We start from the raw sequence: 20,565 nt of genomic DNA, 5'->3' as shown, positions 1-20,565 counted from the left end.
GGGACTGGCCCCGACGCATTCCAGGCTGTGAAGGAGGGGCACCGCCCTCCTCTCAACCTCGCCTTTTTTCACGACACCAAGGGAACCTGTAGATTTCCCCCTTAACAAGGGGCGACCCACTCAACTTTGGGGGCACTGGGATCACCTCGCCCCACTTTTCAATTAAAACCAAGGGGCATCGCGTCCCACTTCTTTCCCTAAACATGTGCTACCTGCCTCCTCAAACTGACTCATCCCAGTCTTTTTCGAGAAAGGGCACCCATCTTTTCTTCCCACATCGAAAAGGAACTGATCCCGCCTCTTCCTTCAGTGAAATCTATTTTCACTTCTTGCTCTCAGCTGAAAGGGATCCCTCTCCATTGCTTTCCTTAAGTAAGAGAAAAACTTGCACTGGTCTCTACAACAAGAAATTAGGATCATCCCATCCCTAAACCAAGGAAGACTCAGCAGAGAAAGACCATCAGGAGAAACTTCGTCCCATCTACCCCCAAATTATCTCCCTCTCCCCCCCAAAGACTCAACCTCTTCTATCACAAACCCAAAGAAAGCTTTCCCGGCCTTCCGCGCTCTCCAAGGCGGGGCGCCAGCTCGGGTTTTCCCGCTCTCCAAACCAGAGAACTAACGGGATCACCAACCAGGCACTCTGAATGGCTGGCGCAAGCTCCACCCCTTGGCCCCCCACGGTGCGCGCTCGGGCCTAGTCTTGGCCCCACCCCCTTCCTCGGCCCCGCCCACTTCTGGCTCCGCCTCTCCAGCAGCGTCCGGCCCGGCCCGGCCCAAACATTGTAGTTCAGCTAAGCTGAAGCCGCTGCGAGGCTGGACGACCCCGGCGCGCGGAGCTAGCGGGTGCAGGATCCATGGCGGGCGGGGAGGAGCACAGTGACGGGGAGCCAGTATCCGTGGTGACCGTGAGGGTGCAGTACCTGGAAGACACCGACCCTTTCGCATGTGCCAACTTCCCGGAGCCGCGCCGGGCCCCTACGTGCAGCCTGGACGGGGCGCTGCCTCTGAGTGCGCAGATACCTGCGCTGCACCGCCTGCTGGGGGCACCACTCAAGGTGAGGAGATTGCGAAGAAAAGCTGGGGTGATCTGGGTTCAGGTACCGCGCCTTACAGTGGGAGGTGCCTCTCCGGGAGAGGCTAGAGCGGGTGCTCTCCTGCCGGAAAGTCTTGGGCTGGGTCCGCTCCGCCGTTCCGCTCTCACGTTGAAGGGACCGGGCACCCTGGCTGCCCCTGGAAGTGAGCCTTCTCCCGGCCCCAAGAGGGGCTCGAGGCTCACCCTTGATTGCCAGGGCGGCTGCTGTGTAGGCTATAGCGGACCCCGGAGGCGAAGCCGAGATACCAGCTTCCACCTGCTTCAGGTGAAGGTGAGGGGCGGGACTTGGGGGGAAGGGCGGAGCCAGGCGCTGGAGGTGTGGGCTGGGAATGGTGTCTGGAGGCTGAGTTGGGTGCTTGGCGGAGGGCGGGGGAGGGGGGGACGGGAGGCGTGGCTCCCCTGCAGGTGGGGACTCGGCCTGACAGTGCGAGTCGAGAAGACTACTCAGGGTGAGGGGCATCCCCCAGAATCCGCCAACCCCCATAGCCCCGGGCTACGCCGAGCACGGCAGACTGCATCAGTGGAAAAGCCCTTTGAGTCACCACCCCCATCACCCCGAACACCCGCCGCCGGTGGAAATCAGGGGGGCGGGCCCGGCTAATTTTGAAATACCAGCCTGCCCTAGTTTGCTGGCGCCCCGAGGCCGACTTTGCACAGTATGGAGAGGCCCTTTTCCAGATGGCCTGCCGGACCTCCTCTCCCCTCCCCTCCTGCTCGCCGCCCTCAGCCCCCCGCAGGCAGCCCTTTCCGGCGCGCTGTTTCCGGGCTAAGACTGAGAGGCGAGCACCCCTCCTCCTCCCTGCCCCGGGTTCCCCGCCTGCTCCGACCCGAGGTGAAGAAGGGTGGGACTTGGGGCTGCTGCCTCAGCTGGGCGCCGAGTTGCGCAAACATGCCCCCTGAGCTCGGGGTCTCCCCTGGAATGTGCCCTGGGAGCCGGGCCCCCCAGCCCGCATTCCTCGCGCTGCGGCCAGCCCCGCCTCCGAGCGCGGGCGGAAGGGCTCGGGAGACTATTATCCTGGGGAGTGGCGAGCGTCCTGTCAGAGCCCCTGCTTTCAAGCCACAGCTGGAAAGATGCAACACACCTCCAAAGTTTTGGTGCAGCCCCCTCTTGTCCTGTTCAGTTCAGTAGGGCCTGGTCTCATGTCCAGCCAGAGGTCACCCACCTGTCTCATTCAGTAGAGAAGGTGTGCTAAACAGAAAGAGGTGCTGCACTGAGATAGTTTTGCCTCCAGGCCCCTGGAACTCTGCAAAAATAAAGTTTGGAGCTCTTGTGAGAAGACCGTTTTCTTCCCAACCCCCTGCTCTAGAACTCCCTTCTTTTCCTACTGAAGCAGGCCTGGTAGATAAACTGAAGTAAAGAGCTCAGAATCCTCCCTTCTTCCTCATTTAGAAACCTGCATGTGCTTAGTTTGCACAAGGCCCCGGATTAGGATCCCTAGCAACACACACAGATAGAGAAAGAAAAAGCAGGCAAGCTTGGGCTGGGAGCATGGCTATCAATTGGTCCAGCACTTGCCTGGCCTGCTCCAGGCCTTGTCCAGCAATTTAGAAAGAGAGAGAAAACTTACACACACACACACACACACACACACACACACGTGCCTTACCCTATTCTCTGACCCCTAACTAAGGACATTATAGAGCTCCATAGAGAATGTGTTTAAGTTTACCACCCCAACTCTGTATATTTTGGTGTGACCAAATTTGAGATCTCCCACCTAGAGCACCTAGGATTGCCCCCTCCCCCCCGGGAGGATTTGTGGAAGGCACACTAAAGAACACTAGTTCTTGGAGCCAGAACTCCCTAGGGCTGACAGCTTTGCCAGTAATGGTCAGATGTACTGTGATGTGCTTGTCCCAAATATAAACTGTGACCACAGACCCAGAATAGAAGGCTAAACGAAGAGAGACTGAGAATAGGGCAGTAGCAGGGACATCAGTAAACTGAGGAAAGGGGTGCAGGGCTCTTCCTGCAGGAAATGCCAGCAGCTGGTTCTTCCCCTAGTACTATTAAGTGGGTGCCCCAAAGCACTTATATGACTCAGGTCCGCCTTTCTAGGCTTCTAGAAGGGAAACCCAAGCAGGCTGTGGGACAGAAATAAATAATGCTTCATCCTGTGTATGGTTATCCAGTAGAGGAGAGGTCACAATCGAGAAACCTCTGCTCTCCCATGCTGGATACTGGCTTCCATCTTTCCTGCAGACCCTGCACTCTTCCTGGATATGTGCAGTGGCTGGCCCACTCTCTCCCTGGAGTTCCTTTCCCAATCCCTATTGGGCCTAGAGTTCCCCTTGGGAGCTCCCTTTTGAAACCATTCAGAGCTTGTCTGCCTGAGAAAGACTTGCTCATTTCCTCCAAGTCTAAGAGGAAGCTGCTAGCCACAGCCTGACTCATCTCCTGGCCTGGTTGATGAGGGGAGCCTGGCAGTGCCCTGGGCCAGGCCTAGTGTCCCCAGGAGAACTCAAGAGTGTCTTTCTCCTGTCTATGCTAAAGGTTTTTCTAGTCCCCGAACGTGCTCCTCATCCTAGGGAGAGGTAACCCTCTGGCATCTTTTCAGAGCTATTGATCCACCTTGCCTTTGGGGAAGGGCCTCAGAAGCCTCCCCTGAGAATCAGTCCTTGTCTAGTCTAGGCCAACTCTGACTTCTCCCTAGCTTTGGGCAGAGGAACCTGAAGTGCTTCTCTGACCTTAGAGCAAAAGCCAGAGCAACCTTTGACTGTAAAGATGACCCTTACATATCCTGCCGTTTCCAGCAACTTTGTTTCCCCAGACACCTGAGGCTAAAGATCAGAATAGGACAAAGATGGTGCTATGCCCGATATCCTGACCCTACTCCAACCCACTTTAGCCTCTGTTTACCCTCAGGGGCTCTTGTAATGTGCGTCTATTCCTGAGCTCCAGAAATAGATACCAACTGAAGGTGTCCCATAGAATTTTTTTTTTTCTGTGTCAAGGATCAAGCACAAGGCCAAGTGTGCTCTGTCATTGAGCTGCTTTCCCCCCTCCTAAGGACTCTTAAGGGGATGAACAGAACTCTCTGGTCTTCTGCTATTAGAGTCACTAGAAAGACTGTGAAAGATTAGGAATGAGAATAGGGGGTCTCTAAGCCTTCCTTGTGGCCAGCACATTCCACCATCTGGTCTTTTTGGGCAGCACCCTGGCGAGGGACCCCATGACCTAGGTGCTGCAAAAGGTAGACACTGTTAAGAGTGTGCAAGTTCCTTTGCTGAACTGGGAGGACCAGTTTGGGGTATTTGCAGAGTTGGGGAAGCTGAGTGGTGGCTGTCTCCAGCCTTTGGAAACACTGAAGAGCCAGCCCTAACTCCACCTCCCCTTCAGGGTTCCGTGGTGTACTTCCAAGACCCAAGCACCCAAGATCTAAATCAGTTAGGCCCTGATTCCATTCAAGGGTATGCTGCCTGGGGCAATTCACTGAATTTCTGAGCCTTGGTTTTCTCACCTGTAAAAAGATCTAGATATTAGGAGTCTAGTTATCTGGTACTGAGGAGGCATAACAAATTCTGATTTCCATTTCATCTCATCCAGGAAGATGTGGTCTAGCTGGAGATGGAGACACTTGATAGCAAGAAAGGATGGTCTTCTGAGCCGAGGGAAAGGCAGTAATTATTTCCTAAAATAAGAATCTTTAAGCATGTAATTCTTTTCCCATCTCCCTTGCACCTTGCATATTCATTCTCACCAGATTACACTGCTAGGGGGAAAAAAACTGGTGAGTACATGCCATGGTCCAATATTAAACTGTATGAAAGCAAAGCATGATGGTGCAAAGGCAGAAGACCCTGGATTTATTTATTTATTTGTTTATTTATGGTAGTACTGGAGTTGTTACTCAGGGCCTTGGGATTGCCTGCACTTGAACCACACTTCCGGTCCTTTTTGCTTTAGGTTATTTTTCACATAGGATTTGGCTTTTTGCCTGGGGCAAGACTCTTGCTGGCCAGGATGACCCACACTCACAAGTGTTTCTACTTGTTTTGGCTCAGGATAACTTTTTCTTTGTTCCCCACTGGCCTTTGAACCTCAGAAGGCTCATAGCTGGGATTAAAGGCATGAGCCACTGTGATCATGAATTTGAGGCTGGCCAGGGCTACATAACAAGACTCTGTCTTCAACATAAAATAAAACACATGAATCTATACGGGAGGGGACAGATAATGGTTCAGTGGTATAATGCTTGTCTCGTACACACAATGCTCTGAGTTTGATCCCTTGCACTAAGTAAAAAGAAAAAAAATTGGGGGGTAGTATTGGAGTTAGAACTCAGGGCTTCACAAGCTAGTTCTTGTACTATGTCCCAGCCCTGAATAAAAAATAATCATAATCATAACTAATGAGTTTAGGCTTTCAGAAGAGCCTGAGTGTGAGAGTAGTGGACCAGAGGCTGAGCCTGGGAAGAATGGGAATGTGGAATGGCTGTATCCCATGACAGAGACCAGAGAAGTGAGGAAGACAAGAGCAGGATGGAGCTAATCGCAGAGGCAGAGATTTGTGCTTGCTCAGGCCTGGCCCAGCCCCAGGGTGTGAGAAACAAGGACCAGAAATTTGGCTCTCAAAATGATGACCCCAGGAGGGGGACAGGAGTGTGAGGGATAAGCACCATCTTGCTGGCAGGAAGTCTCCTTTTTTGGCTGTTGTCCAGGCCCTAGCTTCCACTCTCTACTTTGGAGGCACTAAGCTGGATGCTATCCCTGGACCTCCTCACTGTAAATGGACTGCCAGGACTGGTCAGGAGAAGTGATGAAGAAGAAAGGACTTAAACTTGCTCAGCTGAGGAGCCTGGAGAGGTAGAGACTGAAGAGGCTGGAGAGGTAGACACTGAGCTTTCAGACTCCCTGCCTAAATGGTATCCTGGAAGGAGAAAGCCATTCTTGACTCAGCAGGGATGGAGCAGGAGCCCTCTCTATGCACATGTACAGCTTTGGCCAGTGCAGCCATATTTGATCTTATGCCTTGGTGTGTGAGTGGTTACCAGATGGAATCTGATCAAGTTCCATTGTTTACAGTGTTTATAGCAGTCCACCTCCCCCCATTCTTAGAGCCCATGAAAGCTGTGACTACATGTACTTGTTAGCTTTTTCTGTTTCTTTTCAGTACTGGGATTTGAACATAGGTCCTTGTACTTGCTTATCCTAGCTAGTACTCTACCTCCTGAGCCACACTTCCAACCCTGCTTTTTTTTTTTGTCAGTTGTAGGTCTTGAACTCTGGGCCTGGGTGCTGTCCCTCAGCTCTTCAGCTCAAGGCTAGCACTCTACCACTTCAGTCACAGCACCACTTCCAGTTTTCCGGTGGTTAATTGGAGATAAGAGTCTTATGGACTTTCTTGCCCTGGCTGGCTTTGAACTGTGATCCTCAGATCTCAGCCTCCTGAGTAGCTAGGATTACAGGTGTGAGCCACCAGTGCCCGGCTCCAGCCCTGTTTTTTGCTGGTTACTTTGGAGATGAAGTCTGGTAAACACTTCTCTCTGGCTAGCTTCAAACTTCCATCCACTAAAACTCAGCCTCCTAAGCCGGGCGCTGGTGGCTCACGCCTGTAATCCTAGCTACTCAGGAGGCTGAGATCTGAGGATCACGGTTCAAAGCCAGCCCGGGCAGGAGAGACCGTGAGACTCCTGTCTCCAATAAACCACCAGAAAACCGGAAGTGGTGCTGTAGCTCAAGTGGTAGAGCGCTTGCCTTGAGCTGAAGAGCTGAGGGACAGTGCCCAAGCCCAGAGTTCAAGCCCCACGACCGACAAAAAAAAAAAAAAAAAAAGAAAACTCAGCCTCCTGAATAGCTAAGGTTACCAGCATGAATCACTAGTACATGACTGTTTCAGAATTTTCTTTCTTTCCTTTCTTTCTTTCTTTCTTTCTTTCTTTCTTTCTTTCTTTCTTTCTTTCTTTCTTTCTTTCTTTCTCTCTTTCTTTCTTTCTTCCTCTCCCTCTCCCTCTCTCTGTCTCTCTCTCTCTTTTATTCCTTCTTTCTTTTTTGTGTCATTTGGGGGCTTGAACAGAGTTGGGTTTTTTGTTTTATTTATTTATTTATTTATTTATGCTGGTCCTGGGGCTTGAACTCAGGGTGTCTGAGCCTCTTTGTGCTCAAGGCTAGTGCTCTACCACTTGAGCCACTGTGTCACTCCTGGCTTTGAGTAGTTTATTGGAGATAAGCGTCTCACAGGGACTTTTCTGCCTGTGCTGGCTTCTAACTGCAATACTCAGATCTCGGCCTCCTGAGTAGTAGGACTACAGGCATGAGCCACTGGTGTCCTGCTCTTGAAGTTTCTGTCTTCTGTGTGGTAAAAGGAGGGGAAGGCAAGACATTATGGTTCCTGCTATGTCTTCTGCACCTAAAACCAGCCTGGTTCATGAATGTTTGGATAAACGAGCTGTTTTATATGTGATCTCTGAGGAGGAAGTTGTAACTCTGCTGGAAGTTTGTTCTTCTAGGGTCCCCAAATTCTCCAGTCCAAGGCACAAGGAGACGCAGCTGGAGCGCGAGGGGGGTGAGATGGGTAGGCTGTTGAGTCACTCTGTGGGTAAAGGGATCGGAGAAATGTGAGGATGCCCTCAGCTGCGCTGAGTAAGACGCACTAATTTTGAGGCACTGTTGCCTGTGACTAGTAGGGCCCCGGAGAAGATGACTCTGCTCTCTGGGAGGGGAAAGAGGCCAGGCCCGCCCAAGGCGCCCAGGGAAGGGCAGGCAGCCAGGCAGGAAGTGGGACAGAGAACAGGCTGGAGTGTTTGTCCTGTGTCCCATGTCCCAGGGCAAGGGGGGAGGGGAGTCACCCAAGGGCCCTATAAACTGCCAGGAAGGAGCCAGGTCAGGCTCGGAGGCCTGAGCAGGGGTGTTCAATAGAGACAAGGGTAGGAGCTGCACTCTTTCTCCCTGGGGAACAAGAGTAGTTGGAATCCCTTGGGTAAAGTCTATAGCAGGACAGAGCTGATAAAATAACAAGACAAATGACTTGCCTGATAGGGAGACCAGAAGACCCTCCTCCCTCCCGCTCCCTCGCCACCCCAGAGGTGGGCCCACTCTGGTCACAGCACCTTAAGGGTCAGTCACTCAAGCAGAAGAGACTTTGCTTAGCCCTCCCTGCACGGCAGCCCTGTGTCATGGGAGAAATGTCTGGAAGCTGTGCTGCCTAGAGTGTCTGGAGTCACTTCTTTATAAGTGCTTCACAAGGGGCCAAGCACCATACCTGGTAGGCGTGCAGTGGAACCAGCCTTGAGGGAGGGAAACATCAGAAGTGTACATATGGATGGAGTATGTGCCCTCCTCTTACAATTGTAGGTTTCAAGCCATGGTGCTAGTGGCTTACATCTGTAATCCTTGTTACTAAGGAGGCTGAGATCTAGAGGATCATGGTTTGAAGCCAGCCCTCACAGAAAAGTCCTCCAGACTCCATCTCCAAAATAACCAGCAAAAAGCCAGGCTGGGGGTGTGGCTCAAATGATAGAACACACCAGCCAGGCAAGCATGTGGCCTTGAGTTCAAACCCCAGGGCTTACAAAAACAAAACAAAAAAACCCAAACCAACAACAAATGCAGGTTTTAGGATTCCATTGAAGACTAACTGGATCAGACCCCAAAATCTGAGGACTTGGTAGGACCTTGGCGCATTGTAACTAGCAGCCCCATTGGGAAGAGATCAAAGCTTCTGAGGCCTGGAGGGACAGGAGACTCTAAAAATCAGTTCTACTCTCAGACACGTGGACTCACTGGATTTTGCTCCCCCCTGCACCTTCCCTGGGCTTTAATACTTCCTGGCTGCAGCTAATCACCCCACTCAACTGTAAGCTTCCTCAGAGATAGCAACTTCCTCTCCATGCCCCTTCCTCATTTATATTCACTAACAAACACTTGGTGACACCTACTCTGTACCAGGTGGTATACAAGCTAGACAGGCAGGGTGCCCGAATTAAGAGAACCCAGTTAAGGAGGAATGAGACTAGTATTGTTATAATGCCATAAGACCTATGGAGAGGATGCACAAACCAGAAATATGGTTCAGGAAGGCTTTGTAAAAATGGCATCCAATCTGAACACTAAACAGTAGGAGAATGTTAGCTGGGAGAGGAGATGGCAAGAGACAGGTGGGCCCTGCACATAGTAGGAGCTTGAGAAACAACTGCTGGAGTAATACACAGCCTCTCTGCCATACCTCAGGGTGTGTGTGTGTGTGTGTGTGTGTGTGTGTGTGTGTGTGTGTGTGTGTGTGTGTGTGTGTGTGTGTGTGTGTGTGTGTGTGTGTGTGTGTGTGTGTGTGTGTGTGTGTAACAACTGCTGGAGGAATACAGCCTCTCTGCCTTACCTCAGGGGCGTGTGTGCGCACGCGCATGGCTATCAAGTTTGAGTCCCATATCAGGTGGTTTCATTTCTTTGGGCCTCTGGTGAGGCTGCCAATCATGGCCAGAGTTCATTACAGACTATTAAATCTTGTGAACCAGGAAGTAAAGAGCAAAACTGAAGTGGTTGGGGTCCCCTATTTCCTTTCAAGGGCACCTAAGAGCCTCCTATGAAACCCCACATAGCCAGGTGCCGGTGGCTCACGCTTGTAATCCTAGCTACTCAGGAGGCTGAGATCTGAGAATTGAAGTGCAAAGCCAGCCTGCCTGGGCAAAAAGATCCGTGAGACTCTTATCTCCAATTAACCATCAGAAAACTGGAAGAGATGCCTTGAGCTGAAGAGTTGAGGGACAGCACCCAGGCCCAGAGTTCAAGCCCCATGACTGCCAAAAATAAAACCAAAAACCCACATCACAAAGGTTCCACTACCTCCCAATAGCGCCACCATGTGGATCAAGCCTTTAATGCATGAATTTTTAGGGGACATTCAATATCCAACTCTAGTCCCAGCCCTCACCTCTGCCTTTTGTCTCCAGCTGGAGGACTGTGCCCTACAAGTATCTCCCTCTGGATACTACCTGGATGCTGAGCTGTCACTAGAAGAGCAGCGAGAGATGCTGGAGGGCTTCTATGAGGAGATCAGGTCAGAGCTGGTAGGGCCAGGGAGCCCTTTCCCCTCCCTTTGAAAGGGTTTGGGCAAAGCCCTATCCTTGCCCCACCAGCTCAAGTGTCAGGAGCTGAGACATTTGATCTACAGCCTGGGCTATGGGTCACCTGCTTTCCCAGAGAACAGTGCCAGGGGAATCCCCAAGCCTGGCCAGTATAATCTACTGCCCAGGATGGAAGTAGGGGCTCTCACATACCTGAGATACCTGTGCTTGCACAAGCCCTCCTGTCTGACCAACCCTTGGGCCCTTGGAATAGCTGTTAGGAAGGAAGGAGTGGGGCCAGGGGTGGCTTGCAGGGTGGGACTCTGAAGAATGAATGAGCTGCTGACCTGGCTGCTTGATTTCAGCAAAGGGAGGAAACCCACCTTGATCCTGAGAACCCAGCTCTCTGTGAGGGTCAACGCTATCTTGGGTGAGTATGTGAAGGCTTCTGTGTTCAGCAGTCTCCACTATCCATCCCCCAGGCCCCCATTAACGTAGGTGGCCTAGTTTCTTTGAGGCCTATGCTAGACATGGACAGAATCAATCAGAGCCCAGATGACCCCCCTGCTCTCCCCTAGCTCTTTCTAGAGCCAGAGCTGATGCCTTAGCTAGTATGTAATGATGATGGTGGTGGGGGTGGGGGGAGTCCAAAGCCAGGGAATGGAGGAGAGAGAAGTTTGAGATTACTAGAATCTTCTTTATAGTTGTGTGTCACTGGAAGAAGGTATCTGTGTCCCCTTGAGGGTTTCATGCTCACTCACTTCTTGCAGAAAAGTTGTACGGCTCCAGTGGCCCTGAGCTCCGCCGCTCCCTTTTCTCACTGAAGCAGATTTTCCAGGTGAGGCCCAGAGGTAGGGCTGAGGGTGGGTGTCCCACAGTGGATGTCCTAAATTCCCTCATGGTACCTTTAGGAAGACAAGGACCTGGTACCTGAATTTGTACACTCAGAGGGGCTGAGCTGTCTGATCCGCGTGGGTGCTGCTGCTGACCACAACTACCAGAGCTACATCCTTCGAGGTTCGCCCTACTGTCCTGCTCCCCTGGTCACCTTTGCCTCCCCATTCCCAACTGACCTCTTCTTATTCCTGTGTTCCCAGCACTGGGCCAGCTGATGCTTTTCGTGGATGGGATGCTGGGGGTGGTGGCCCATAGCGAGACAGTGCAGTGGCTGTATACACTGTGTGCCAGTCTGGTAAGTAGCCCTTGCACACCCAGTCATGCATGCTTTTCTCATTGCTTCCTCCTGAGCCCAAAGTGGGCTGGAATGGACTGAGTCTGAGGCCCCTCAGCCTAAAAAAACTCTCCCAGGCCTGGGGCTAGAGCCCAAGTCTTTCTACCTAGATTTCTCTCTTGGTCTCGCCTCACGAGCTCTTCCACAGACATGGTCTGGCTTAAGCCCCTCTCACATGTGGTGACTTCTCTCCCTTCCCTCCAAGTCCCGCTTAGTGGTGAAGACCGCCCTGAAGCTGCTGCTGGTGTTTGTGGAATACTCTGAGAACAACGCGCCTCTTTTCATCCGGGCAGTCAACTCTGTGGCCAGCACCACCGGTCAGAGCCTGTCTATCCATCTCTCCTCCTCTGATTGAGAACCCTCTCTCCTCCCTGCCTGCCCCCTGACTGCTCCCATTTCTATGTGGTAGGTGCTCTTCCCTGGGCCAATCTGGTGTCCATCCTAGAGGAGAAGAATGGTGCTGACCCAGAGCTGTTGGTGTACACCATCACCCTCATCAATAAGGTGTGGGCTGGCAACCAGGTGCTGACTGAGTACCTGTGGGTCCTGACCTGTGGCCCCTACGAACCTCACCCTTGGCTTCCTGTGCTCTCCTTTCAGACGCTGGCTGCACTGCCTGACCAAGACTCCTTCTACGATGTGACAGATGCTCTAGAGCAGCAGGGTATGGAGACACTGGTCCAGCGTCATTTGGGCACCCCTGGTACAGATGTGGACCTGCGTACACAGCTTATGCTCTATGAGGTAGGCCAGATGTAAAGAAGTGCATTTCCCCAGCACCCAGTCTAACTACTGAACCTCAGATGCTTGCTTACATTCTGGCCACCTCCATTAGAGTGCCCTTCGGTTGGAGGATGGGGACATGGAGGAAGCAGCAGCAGCAGCTGCAGCAGGTGGCCGGCGGGAGCGGCGAAAGCCGTCTTCAGAGGAGGGCAAGAGGAGCCGCAGATCTCTGGAAGGGGGTGGCTGTCCTGTGCGTGCTCCAGAAGCCAGGTAAGTAAGGGCCTGGGTGGATGAGGAGTGAATGGCCAGGTTTGGCCCTGTCTGCTGACAGGCCTTGCCTCTAGCTCCACAGGCCCTGCCTCCCCAACTGGCCCTGCTCCACGGACAAGCCCCACCTGCAGCTCTGCAAGCCCTGCTTCTGTTATCACCTCGGTGAACCTCTTTCCTACCATTTCCATGGCGTCCCCAGTGGACAGCTCCTGTGAGAGAAGCATCTACAAGTAAGGAGGGAGAAAGGGGTGACCCCCAATGTCCTATCTCCAGCTGTCCCTCCACTTTGCCCCTCCATGGGCCCTCAGCCTCCTCTGCCCAAACGCGTGCTTTCTCTCTTTCCAGACTTCACCAAACTGCTCCCATTTGGTAAGTGACTGCTAGGGGGTGAGGTTCGGCTGTGACTGGACCTCCTCCTGTGGCTTTTCTTTATCTCCTTCCATTGTTCCACCTGCCTTTGCCTCTTGTCATCTGTCTCCCTGTAGCCTCCCATCTGTTTCTCTCTCACTCCTGATCACTGCTGCACCCTGTCCAGCTTCATGTCAGTCTTCCATTTCCAGTTTCCCCATATCCTGCTACCCTCATCCCTCCTCTCCCTCCCTGTAGCTGGGAAGGAACCCTTTCCAGCTCTGTGTGGGTTCAAACAAATGGGCCTTGGGCTGGAACCAGCACCATAGTTACCATCTCTTCCTCTTATCCCCTTACCCAGCACCCCTGAGAGCCCACCTGTCCCTCAGTCCCCTATGGGGCAGGTCAGGCTAGAGTAAGTACAGAAGCCAGCCTGCCAAACCTGCCTTGTGCTCAGGGCTTCAGCATTGCTGCTCCAACAGGGATTTCATATGTCTTCTACTACCATAGCTGGGGGGGGTGGGGGGGTAGAGAGAGGAGGCGGGGCAGCCTCTTGGCTCCTCCCTCTTCCAGTCTTTAGTAACCCCCAAACTAAGCACTAAGAAGCATCCCACTGTGGTCATAGAGGTCCTTATGCTTCTAATAATATCTTAACAACTTAGGCCAGAGATGGGGAGTTGGGAGTAGGGCAGGGAGGTGATCTAGGGTGCTGTGTGGTGTGGAGGGCAATAGAGCAACCTAAGGCGAAAAGAAAGGCAGAGACTGAAGGCCAGCAGAGGTTAGAGAGGCCAGAAAGAAACACTGGATCACATTCATTATTTCAACATAAACAGTGCCTGCCACTTCCCAGGTGTGCTTCTAACATAGCTTCCAGAAGCTGCCAGACAGGCCAAGAGGGAGAAAGTATGATGTGCCCATTGTGATAGCTGTCCCCTTCCTATGGTCTGAATCAGGACAGTAAACACAAAGGTTGCAAGTAGATGCTAAGTACATCTCCCTGTACTTTGGCCTAGGATTGCTGGATTGGTAGTTAATTCTCCCCGTAAGAAGACTGAACAGAGGCTGGCTTGGGGTGGCAGGGGTCTGCTCAGTGCATGGACTGTTCCCTGTGCCTGTGTGTGCCTGCAATTGAGGGCAGTGCCTAGGAGTTCAGCAAGGCATGTGCATCACCTTGGGCTAGGCTTGTGTCAGACACTGTCACTGACAAGTACTTCCCCTCAGAGCCCGGTTCCTGGAGAATGTGGCAGCAGCAGAAACTGAGAAGCAGGCTGCACTGGCCCAGGGCCGGGCAGAGGCACTGGCTGGGGCCATGGTGGATGAGGCTGATGGGTCCTCAGGTGAGTAGTTTGTAGGTACAATGCCCTGTTCTTTCTTGCCCCACAGAAGGCATGAGGCTGACAGCTGCTTTCTTCTTGCTAGGTACCCGGGAACTATGGGATTCCCCAGAGCCAGCCCCTGTACCCAGAACACCCCAGAGCCCTGTATCCCGAATCCTACTCCAGGCTCAGCGGAGTCTTGAGCCAGAGGTTCCGGAGCCACTGATTCCATCAAGCCCCAAGGCTGAGCCCATCCATGATCTCCCTACCCGTGTACCCAAGCTGTGCATTGGGGACCTAGACTTCTCAGACCTGGGGGAAGATGAAGACCAGGACACGCTAAATGTGGAGCCTGTGGAAGCTGGAAAAGGGATCCCACCCCCACCTCCCTTAATCTCTGGAGGCCCCCCACCTCCTCCTCCACCACCTCTCCCACCCATCAAAGGACCCTGCCCACCCCCCCCACCGCTGGCTGCCCCTCCTCCCCACTCAGCTCTTGATGGTCCAGCCATCCCCACCAAGAGGAAGACAGTAAAACTTTTCTGGCGGGAGCTAAAGCTGGCTGGGGGACAAGGGGGCTCTGGAAGCCGCTTTGGACCCTGCTCTACCCTGTGGGCCTCCCTGGAGCCTGTCACTGTAGATACAGCACGGCTGGAACATCTGTTCGAGTCTCGAGCCAAGGACATACTACCCTCCAAGGTAAACGTCCTAAAAGTGGGAGGAATGAGCTCAAAGGACTGAGCCCTTGGAGCTAGTCCCTGATTTCTCCATATGGGGAGAGCTGAGGCCAACAATGGAAAGGAACTTGTCTAAGAGGTTCAGTAAGAGCCTTCACTAGAAGCTCAAGGCAGCTCCGTACCTTACCTGTCCTATATCACCAGTTCTGGGATCACTGGGCCATTTAGAGGATGTTGGAGTTGCTTGTTGAGATTATTGCCCCAGCTAGTCCCTTCATTGTGCTCTGCCCTTCCCCTAACCTTGCAGAAAGCTGGTGAGGGCCGCCGGACAATGACCACAGTACTAGACCCCAAGCGCAGCAACGCCATCAACATTGGCCTAACCACGTTACCACCTGTACATGTCATTAAGGCTGCCCTGCAAAACTTTGATGAGTTTGCGGTCAGCAAGGATGGCATTGAGGTAAGGACACGTGACCCTTCAGATGTGAAAAGGGAGATGGAAAGCCTGGCCCTGTCCTTTGATCAGTGAGTGTTTCCGATCAGCACTGGTGAACATGGGCCTGCCATTTCTGCTGGGATTCCCCTGGAACCTGAGGCATCTCCCAGATGCCTGAGCTAATGCCCAAAGCCTCAGGCCAGTAATAAGGGGTGATGGTTGCATCTTCAGAAACTACTGACCATGATGCCCACGGAGGAGGAAAGGCAAAAGATTGAGGAAGCCCAGTTGGCCAACCCTGATCTACCGCTGGGCCCAGCTGAGAATTTCTTGATGACACTTGCCTCCATTGGGGGCCTGGCTGCCCGCCTACAACTCTGGGCTTTCAAGCTAGACTATGACGGCATGGAACGGGTATCTGCATTGTGGAGTGGGATAGGTGGTGGGGACAGGTGAATGATAACCAGGTATTCTAAGCACCCCGGGTCTCCCATAACAGGAAATCGCAGAGCCACTGTTTGACCTGAAAGTGGGCATGGAACAGCTGGTGCAAAATGCCACCTTCCACTGCATCCTGGCTACCCTGCTGGCTGTGGGCAACTTCCTCAATGGCTCCCAGGTGAGTGAAAGAACACGGAGACGAGGGATCAGGGCTCCAGAGTGAGCCAGCCCCAGGCTCATACGGTGTCCTTTCAGAGCAGTGGCTTTGAGCTGAGCTACCTGGAGAAGGTATCAGAGGTAAAAGACACAGTACGCCGGCAGTCCCTGCTATACCATCTCTGCTCCCTGGTGATCCAGACACGGCCTGATTCCTCCGACCTCTACTCAGAAATCCCTGCCCTGACCCGCTGTGCCAAGGTTAGCATCAGCCAGAGATTCCAAGACTAGCCAAGGCTTGAGGAAGCACAGCTCCCTGGGCTGGCTCCTCCTCTTATTTGCTCGGATGTGCCAGGGCTTGCTCAGGCTACAGGTGTGTCAATTGTATTCCCTGCCACAGATGTTTTTTTTCTTGGCATAGCCATGCCTATAGTCTTGGGGTCTGTTTAGCTACCATTTCCTCCAAGAAGCCTTCCCTGTTCACTAGTGGATCAAATGGACTTGTATGTTTCTTATGTCAAACTGTGAGCTTTTTGTTTTGAGATGTATCTCAGTATGTGTTGCTCAGGTTTCACTCTTGCCTCAGCCTCCTTCCCAGCCTGAGCTTTTGAAAAGCATAGGCTGAACCTCAGCTGTGTCTCTAGGGCCCAGGCTGGTCGGCTCCATACAAGCTATCTTGACCCCAGGCAGTGTCTCATCTATGGAGGGACAGCATATCTACCTACTTTCTTTTCCAGGTGGATTTTGAGCAACTGACAGAGAACCTGGGGCAGCTGGAACGCCGGAGCAAGGCAGCTGAGGAGAGCCTACGGAGCTTGGCTAAACATGAACTAGCCCCAGCTCTACGTGCCCGCCTCACCCATTTCCTGGCCCAGTGTGCCCGCCGTGTTGCCATGCTGAGGGTGGTGCACCGCCGAGTCTGTAACAGGTAAGGCATGGGCCCAGGGAGAGAGGACGGCTGCCGCCATCTCTCAGACACCAAGCAGGATTCACGGTCACCTCAACTCACCTAGGTTCCGTGCCTTCCTGCTCTACTTGGGCTACACTGCACAGGCAGCTCGGGAAGTGCGCATCATGCAGTTCTGCCACACGCTGCGAGAGTTTGCACTTGAGTATCGGACTTGCCGAGAACGGGTTCTACAGCAGCAGCAGAAGCGGGCCACGTACCGGGAACGCAACAAGACCCGGGGACGCATGATCACAGAGGTGGATGTCTTTTTAGGTCTTGACTGCCATTCCCACAGTTCCCCTCCCCTGATCCCAGCTCATCTTTCTCCCTTCTCCAGACAGAGAAGTTCTCAGGGGTGGCTGGGGAAGCCCCTAGCAACCCATCTGTTCCAGTGGCCGTGGGCAGTGGGCCAGGCCGGGGTGATGCTGACAGTCACGCCACTATGAAGAGTCTGCTGATCAGCAGGCCTGAGGACACCACACATAGCCGCCGCAGCAGAGGTACGATTCATAGCTGATGGGGGAAAATGGGTTCTTGGGCCACCCTGACTTCACTTTGCTGTCTGGTCTCCCTCAGGCATGGTCCAGAACAGTTCCCCAATCACACACCCAGCAGTGGGGTCCTCTACTGCACCTCCTGAAGAGCCCTCAGGCTCCAGTTTACCCAGTGACACATCCGATGAGATTATGGACCTGCTGGTGCAGTCAGTAACCAAGAGCAGTCCTCGTGCCTTAACTGCTCGGGAAAGGAAACGTTCCCGTGGCAACCGCAAGTCTTGTGAGTACCCCAGCCCCCACCCCAAGCCCACCACCTTAGACCCATAGATCACTCCAACCCTGCTTTGTCCCTGCAGTGAGAAGGACGCTGAAGAGTGGGCTTGGAGACGAACTGGTGCAGGCACTGGGACTGAGCAAAGCTCCTGGCCTGGAGGTGTGAAGGGGCTGACTTCAGGATACCTGGCTGGATGCTCTTGCAGTATGAGATACTAGAGTGAAAAGGGCTCTGCGCAGCAATCTGGTCCCAGAACCCTGTGTCCATGGGCCAGTGCCTTGAGCAGTATTAGGATGTATGTGGAGATGTGTGTGTGTGCGTGCGTGTGTGTGTGCGTGCGTGTGTGTGTGTGTTTGTGTGTGTGTGTGTCCATTTCCCTACTCAGGGAGAAAAATAAAGTTTTCCTACTTAGTCAAGAGTACTTTCTTCTTTCCAGTTTCTCACAAAGCTGGGCCTGTAGCCTTGTCCTTCATCATTGCCACACAGCCATTAGCCATATTGTAAGTCATTTATTTAACAATCCTATGCTGTAGGCCGCTTATGGCCCTTGGACTAGGCCCTCATAGCTCCAGGCATGAGAGGCATATATCCTGAGAGAGCTAGCCAGTGCCTAGCAGCCTGTGGCCACATCAATGGCTATAGCCGTTTCATCTGCCGCCGCTCCTGTCGGCGCTGCCGTTTCTCATTTTGCTCTGGTGCTGGTGAGCCACTGTCTGCTGTGAACCAGGGTCCCAACACATTTACCCACAAAAGGTAAAGGGCCCGGCCAGGAGCCTAGGGGAGAAAAGGTAACTTGAAGCTAGGTACAAAGAAGGAAGACTGGGAAGGGTTTACATGCTTAGAGGCTCCTCCAGACTACGCACCAGAAGCCAGAAGGACCAGATGTACAGGGAGAAGCAGCTGAGAACCTGCACAATGGCTGTCAGTAGAATCACATCTTTAAGGTGCCTGTGGATAGAAGAGAGGCTGCCAAAGACAGTAGGTGGGCCCATTTGGCTCCCTTCCACTCTACTCAAGTTGTAAGTAGCTGTGGTCTTGGGCCCTCAGGTTCCAGAGCCCCAGTCCTGGGGCCGCTCACCTGGGCTGGCGGTGGGGGACACTCACTCTGCCATGCCCTGCTCCATGTTGAGGTCCATGCCACCATCCATCAAGGCCCCATCCTCAGAGAAGGCTGCCCGAGCCATTGAGCTCATAGAGTGGTAGCTGGCCCCATACACTGCCAGACTAAAGCCCAGGGCCATCTGCAGACCAAAAACAGGGGTATCAAAGGGCAGCCACTGACCCTACACTCAATTACCTTCCAGGGATGCAAACACTTACCCAAGCCCAAAATGAGGCAGATGAATAGAAGAAGACCAAGGTTACAAGGCAGTAAATGGCCTGCAAACAAAGAGAGAGTCAGGTTTGAGTTGAAAGCTTATCTCCAAACTACAAACTTCTTTCAAGATTCTCTCAACTCTGACCATGAATTAAGCCAGGCTTTGGGAGAAGCTAGGTAGTTCTGGGGTAGAAGGAAGGGCCCTGCTTCCTGACTTTAAATAATCAGATTTGACTCTCAAAGCCAAGTCTGCCTGTGTACCTGGGGTGGGAAGGGCAACCATTTTCTTTTCTTTTTCTTTTTTTGTCAGTCATGGGGCTTGAATTCTGGGGCCTGGGCACTGTCCCTCAGCTCTTGAGCTCAAGGCAAAGTGCTCTGCCATTTGAGCCAAAGCGTCACTTGTGATTTTTTGGTGGTTAATTAGAGATAAAGAGTCTCAGACTTTCCTGCTTGGGCTGGCTTTTCATCATGATCCTCAGATCTCAGCCTCCTTGGTAGCTAGGATTACAGGTGTGCCACTGGTACCCGACACGTTTTTCTTAATTTTTATTTTTTGTTTGGATTTACTTTCACTAATTAGCACTTTTTCTCTGTGCCCGAATCCTTTCTCATTCCTGTGTGTTTTTTGGGATGAGAGGAGTATCCTGAATTGAATCAGGGTAAGTGACACAGTACTGAACTAAAGCCCTGCTTTTCTTTTCTTTTTTTTTTTTTTGAGACAAGAGAAGAGCCTTTGCTGCCCAGGATGTCAGAAAACTCTTGATCATCCTGCTTCCAGGCTCCCAAACAGCTATTACAGGCATGCACCATCACATCTAGCCTCTCCTCCATACTTTTTTTTTTTTTTTAAATGTTCTTTGCTGGAGCTTTGGCCATATAAGAGTATTTGCATTCAAGTGCACCTGGGAGCTCCCTTCTTGGGGCAAAATAGTTTTCCTAGCTAATCCAAGGGCCTTTTCCTCTTTCAAGGTCGCCACTAGGCTAGGCCTGTAGGAAGAAATAGAACAGAACTATCTCCCGGTTCTATACGGTACAGCTATTAGATGGTGTCCATACTCATCAAACAGGCTGATGACTGTGGAGCTATGAATAGAAGAAAGGAGGCAATTACTTACGTTGGCCCCTAGAATGATCCGCAGGTAGAACTTTAGGGTTTCTCTATTCTCTTCATATATCTGCTTCTTCCCTCTAGTGCCCACCTTGCCTTTGGGCTGTAGAGGGGTGATAAAATGCTGTCAGAGCTATTCTCAGTCATAGTCCTCCTCACTCCCCGTACCAACTTGGCTAGCTACCAAGTTCCACCTGCACCTCAGCGAGATCCTCCTCATGCTCAAACGGTCCCCGGGATGTCCACCCTTCTTCCAAGCGTGTCTAGAGCTGACATCCATCTTTACAGCACTCTGCTATGATCGTCTCCTGCTCACCCTGAAACAATCCAATTTGGGCTAATACCTTCTCTAGCTACCCTGGTAAAGTCCAGCTTTTGGCTGGAGGCACTCCCTGGGTGGAGGTGAACGGCGCCCCTCTCCAGCCGAGGCTGGAGTAGCTCTACTCTGGTCTTTCGCCGCCATCTCCGTTCCCCAACACCCTCACTCTACTACAATCGGCCATTGGATGGCGCCCCTTCTGACCCACTTCAAATTCCTCTTCACTCTCCTAGCCCCGGGAGCGTTTTGCTGATGTGAACCCCTCCCTAATTTCCTCCTTACCGCCATGGTGCAAAGCAAGTACCCAGTCAGAGAAACAAGAGCGGGAGGCTGACACCACAGTCACTGGATACCACATCGGCAGACCATGCACTTCCGGTGCAGACCAACGCCGTCAGGATCTT

At 52.6% G+C, this 20,565-nt stretch overlaps 2 protein-coding genes across 4 annotated transcripts; one reads left to right on the top strand and one right to left on the bottom strand.

Moving 5' to 3' along the window:
* The first annotated feature begins 789 nt into the window (after positions 1-789).
* LOC138806990 (FH1/FH2 domain-containing protein 1-like) lies at positions 790-17,827 on the top strand. Of its 2 annotated transcripts, XM_069992529.1 has the most exons (22): positions 790-1,058; positions 9,982-10,088; positions 10,461-10,525; positions 10,866-10,933; positions 11,007-11,112; positions 11,193-11,287; positions 11,532-11,643; positions 11,736-11,830; positions 11,927-12,070; positions 12,162-12,319; positions 12,394-12,549; positions 13,889-14,004; positions 14,087-14,682; positions 14,968-15,123; positions 15,331-15,513; positions 15,599-15,718; positions 15,796-15,957; positions 16,434-16,624; positions 16,710-16,902; positions 16,983-17,145; positions 17,222-17,422; positions 17,499-17,827. In XM_069992529.1, the coding sequence occupies exons 1-22, from the start codon at positions 858-860 to the stop codon at positions 17,579-17,581; spliced, it is 3,471 nt and encodes a 1,156-aa protein (XP_069848630.1). In that variant the 5' UTR covers positions 790-857; the 3' UTR covers positions 17,582-17,827. The 2 variants fall into 2 exon arrangements, with proteins under 2 accessions (XP_069848630.1, XP_069848631.1); XM_069992530.1 differs by lacking the exons at positions 17,222-17,422; positions 17,499-17,827 and having other exon boundaries at positions 16,750-16,902; positions 16,983-17,067.
* A 78-nt stretch (positions 17,828-17,905) lies between these two features.
* On the bottom strand, positions 17,906-20,556 carry LOC138806991 (transmembrane protein 208). Of its 2 annotated transcripts, XM_069992532.1 has the most exons (6): positions 20,444-20,556; positions 19,850-19,945; positions 18,737-18,796; positions 18,521-18,657; positions 18,280-18,364; positions 17,906-18,190 (listed from the first exon to the last, which is right to left on the bottom strand). In XM_069992532.1, exons 1-6 carry the CDS (start codon positions 20,447-20,449, stop codon positions 18,053-18,055), a joined length of 522 nt encoding a protein of 173 aa, XP_069848633.1. In that variant the 5' UTR covers positions 20,450-20,556; the 3' UTR covers positions 17,906-18,052. The 2 variants fall into 2 exon arrangements, with proteins under 2 accessions (XP_069848633.1, XP_069848634.1); XM_069992533.1 differs by lacking the exon at positions 17,906-18,190 and having other exon boundaries at positions 18,283-18,364; positions 18,495-18,657.
* Positions 20,557-20,565: the final 9 nt, after the last annotated feature.

Source organism: Dipodomys merriami, unplaced genomic scaffold (assembly GCF_024711535.1).
Source record: "Dipodomys merriami isolate MVZ:Mamm:240054 unplaced genomic scaffold, mDipMer1.0.p SCAF_41, whole genome shotgun sequence".
In the NCBI taxonomy this organism is placed as follows: domain Eukaryota; kingdom Metazoa; phylum Chordata; class Mammalia; order Rodentia; family Heteromyidae; genus Dipodomys; species Dipodomys merriami.
Note: the sequence above shows the minus strand (reverse complement) of the source record. Positions and strands in the feature narration are given on the sequence as shown.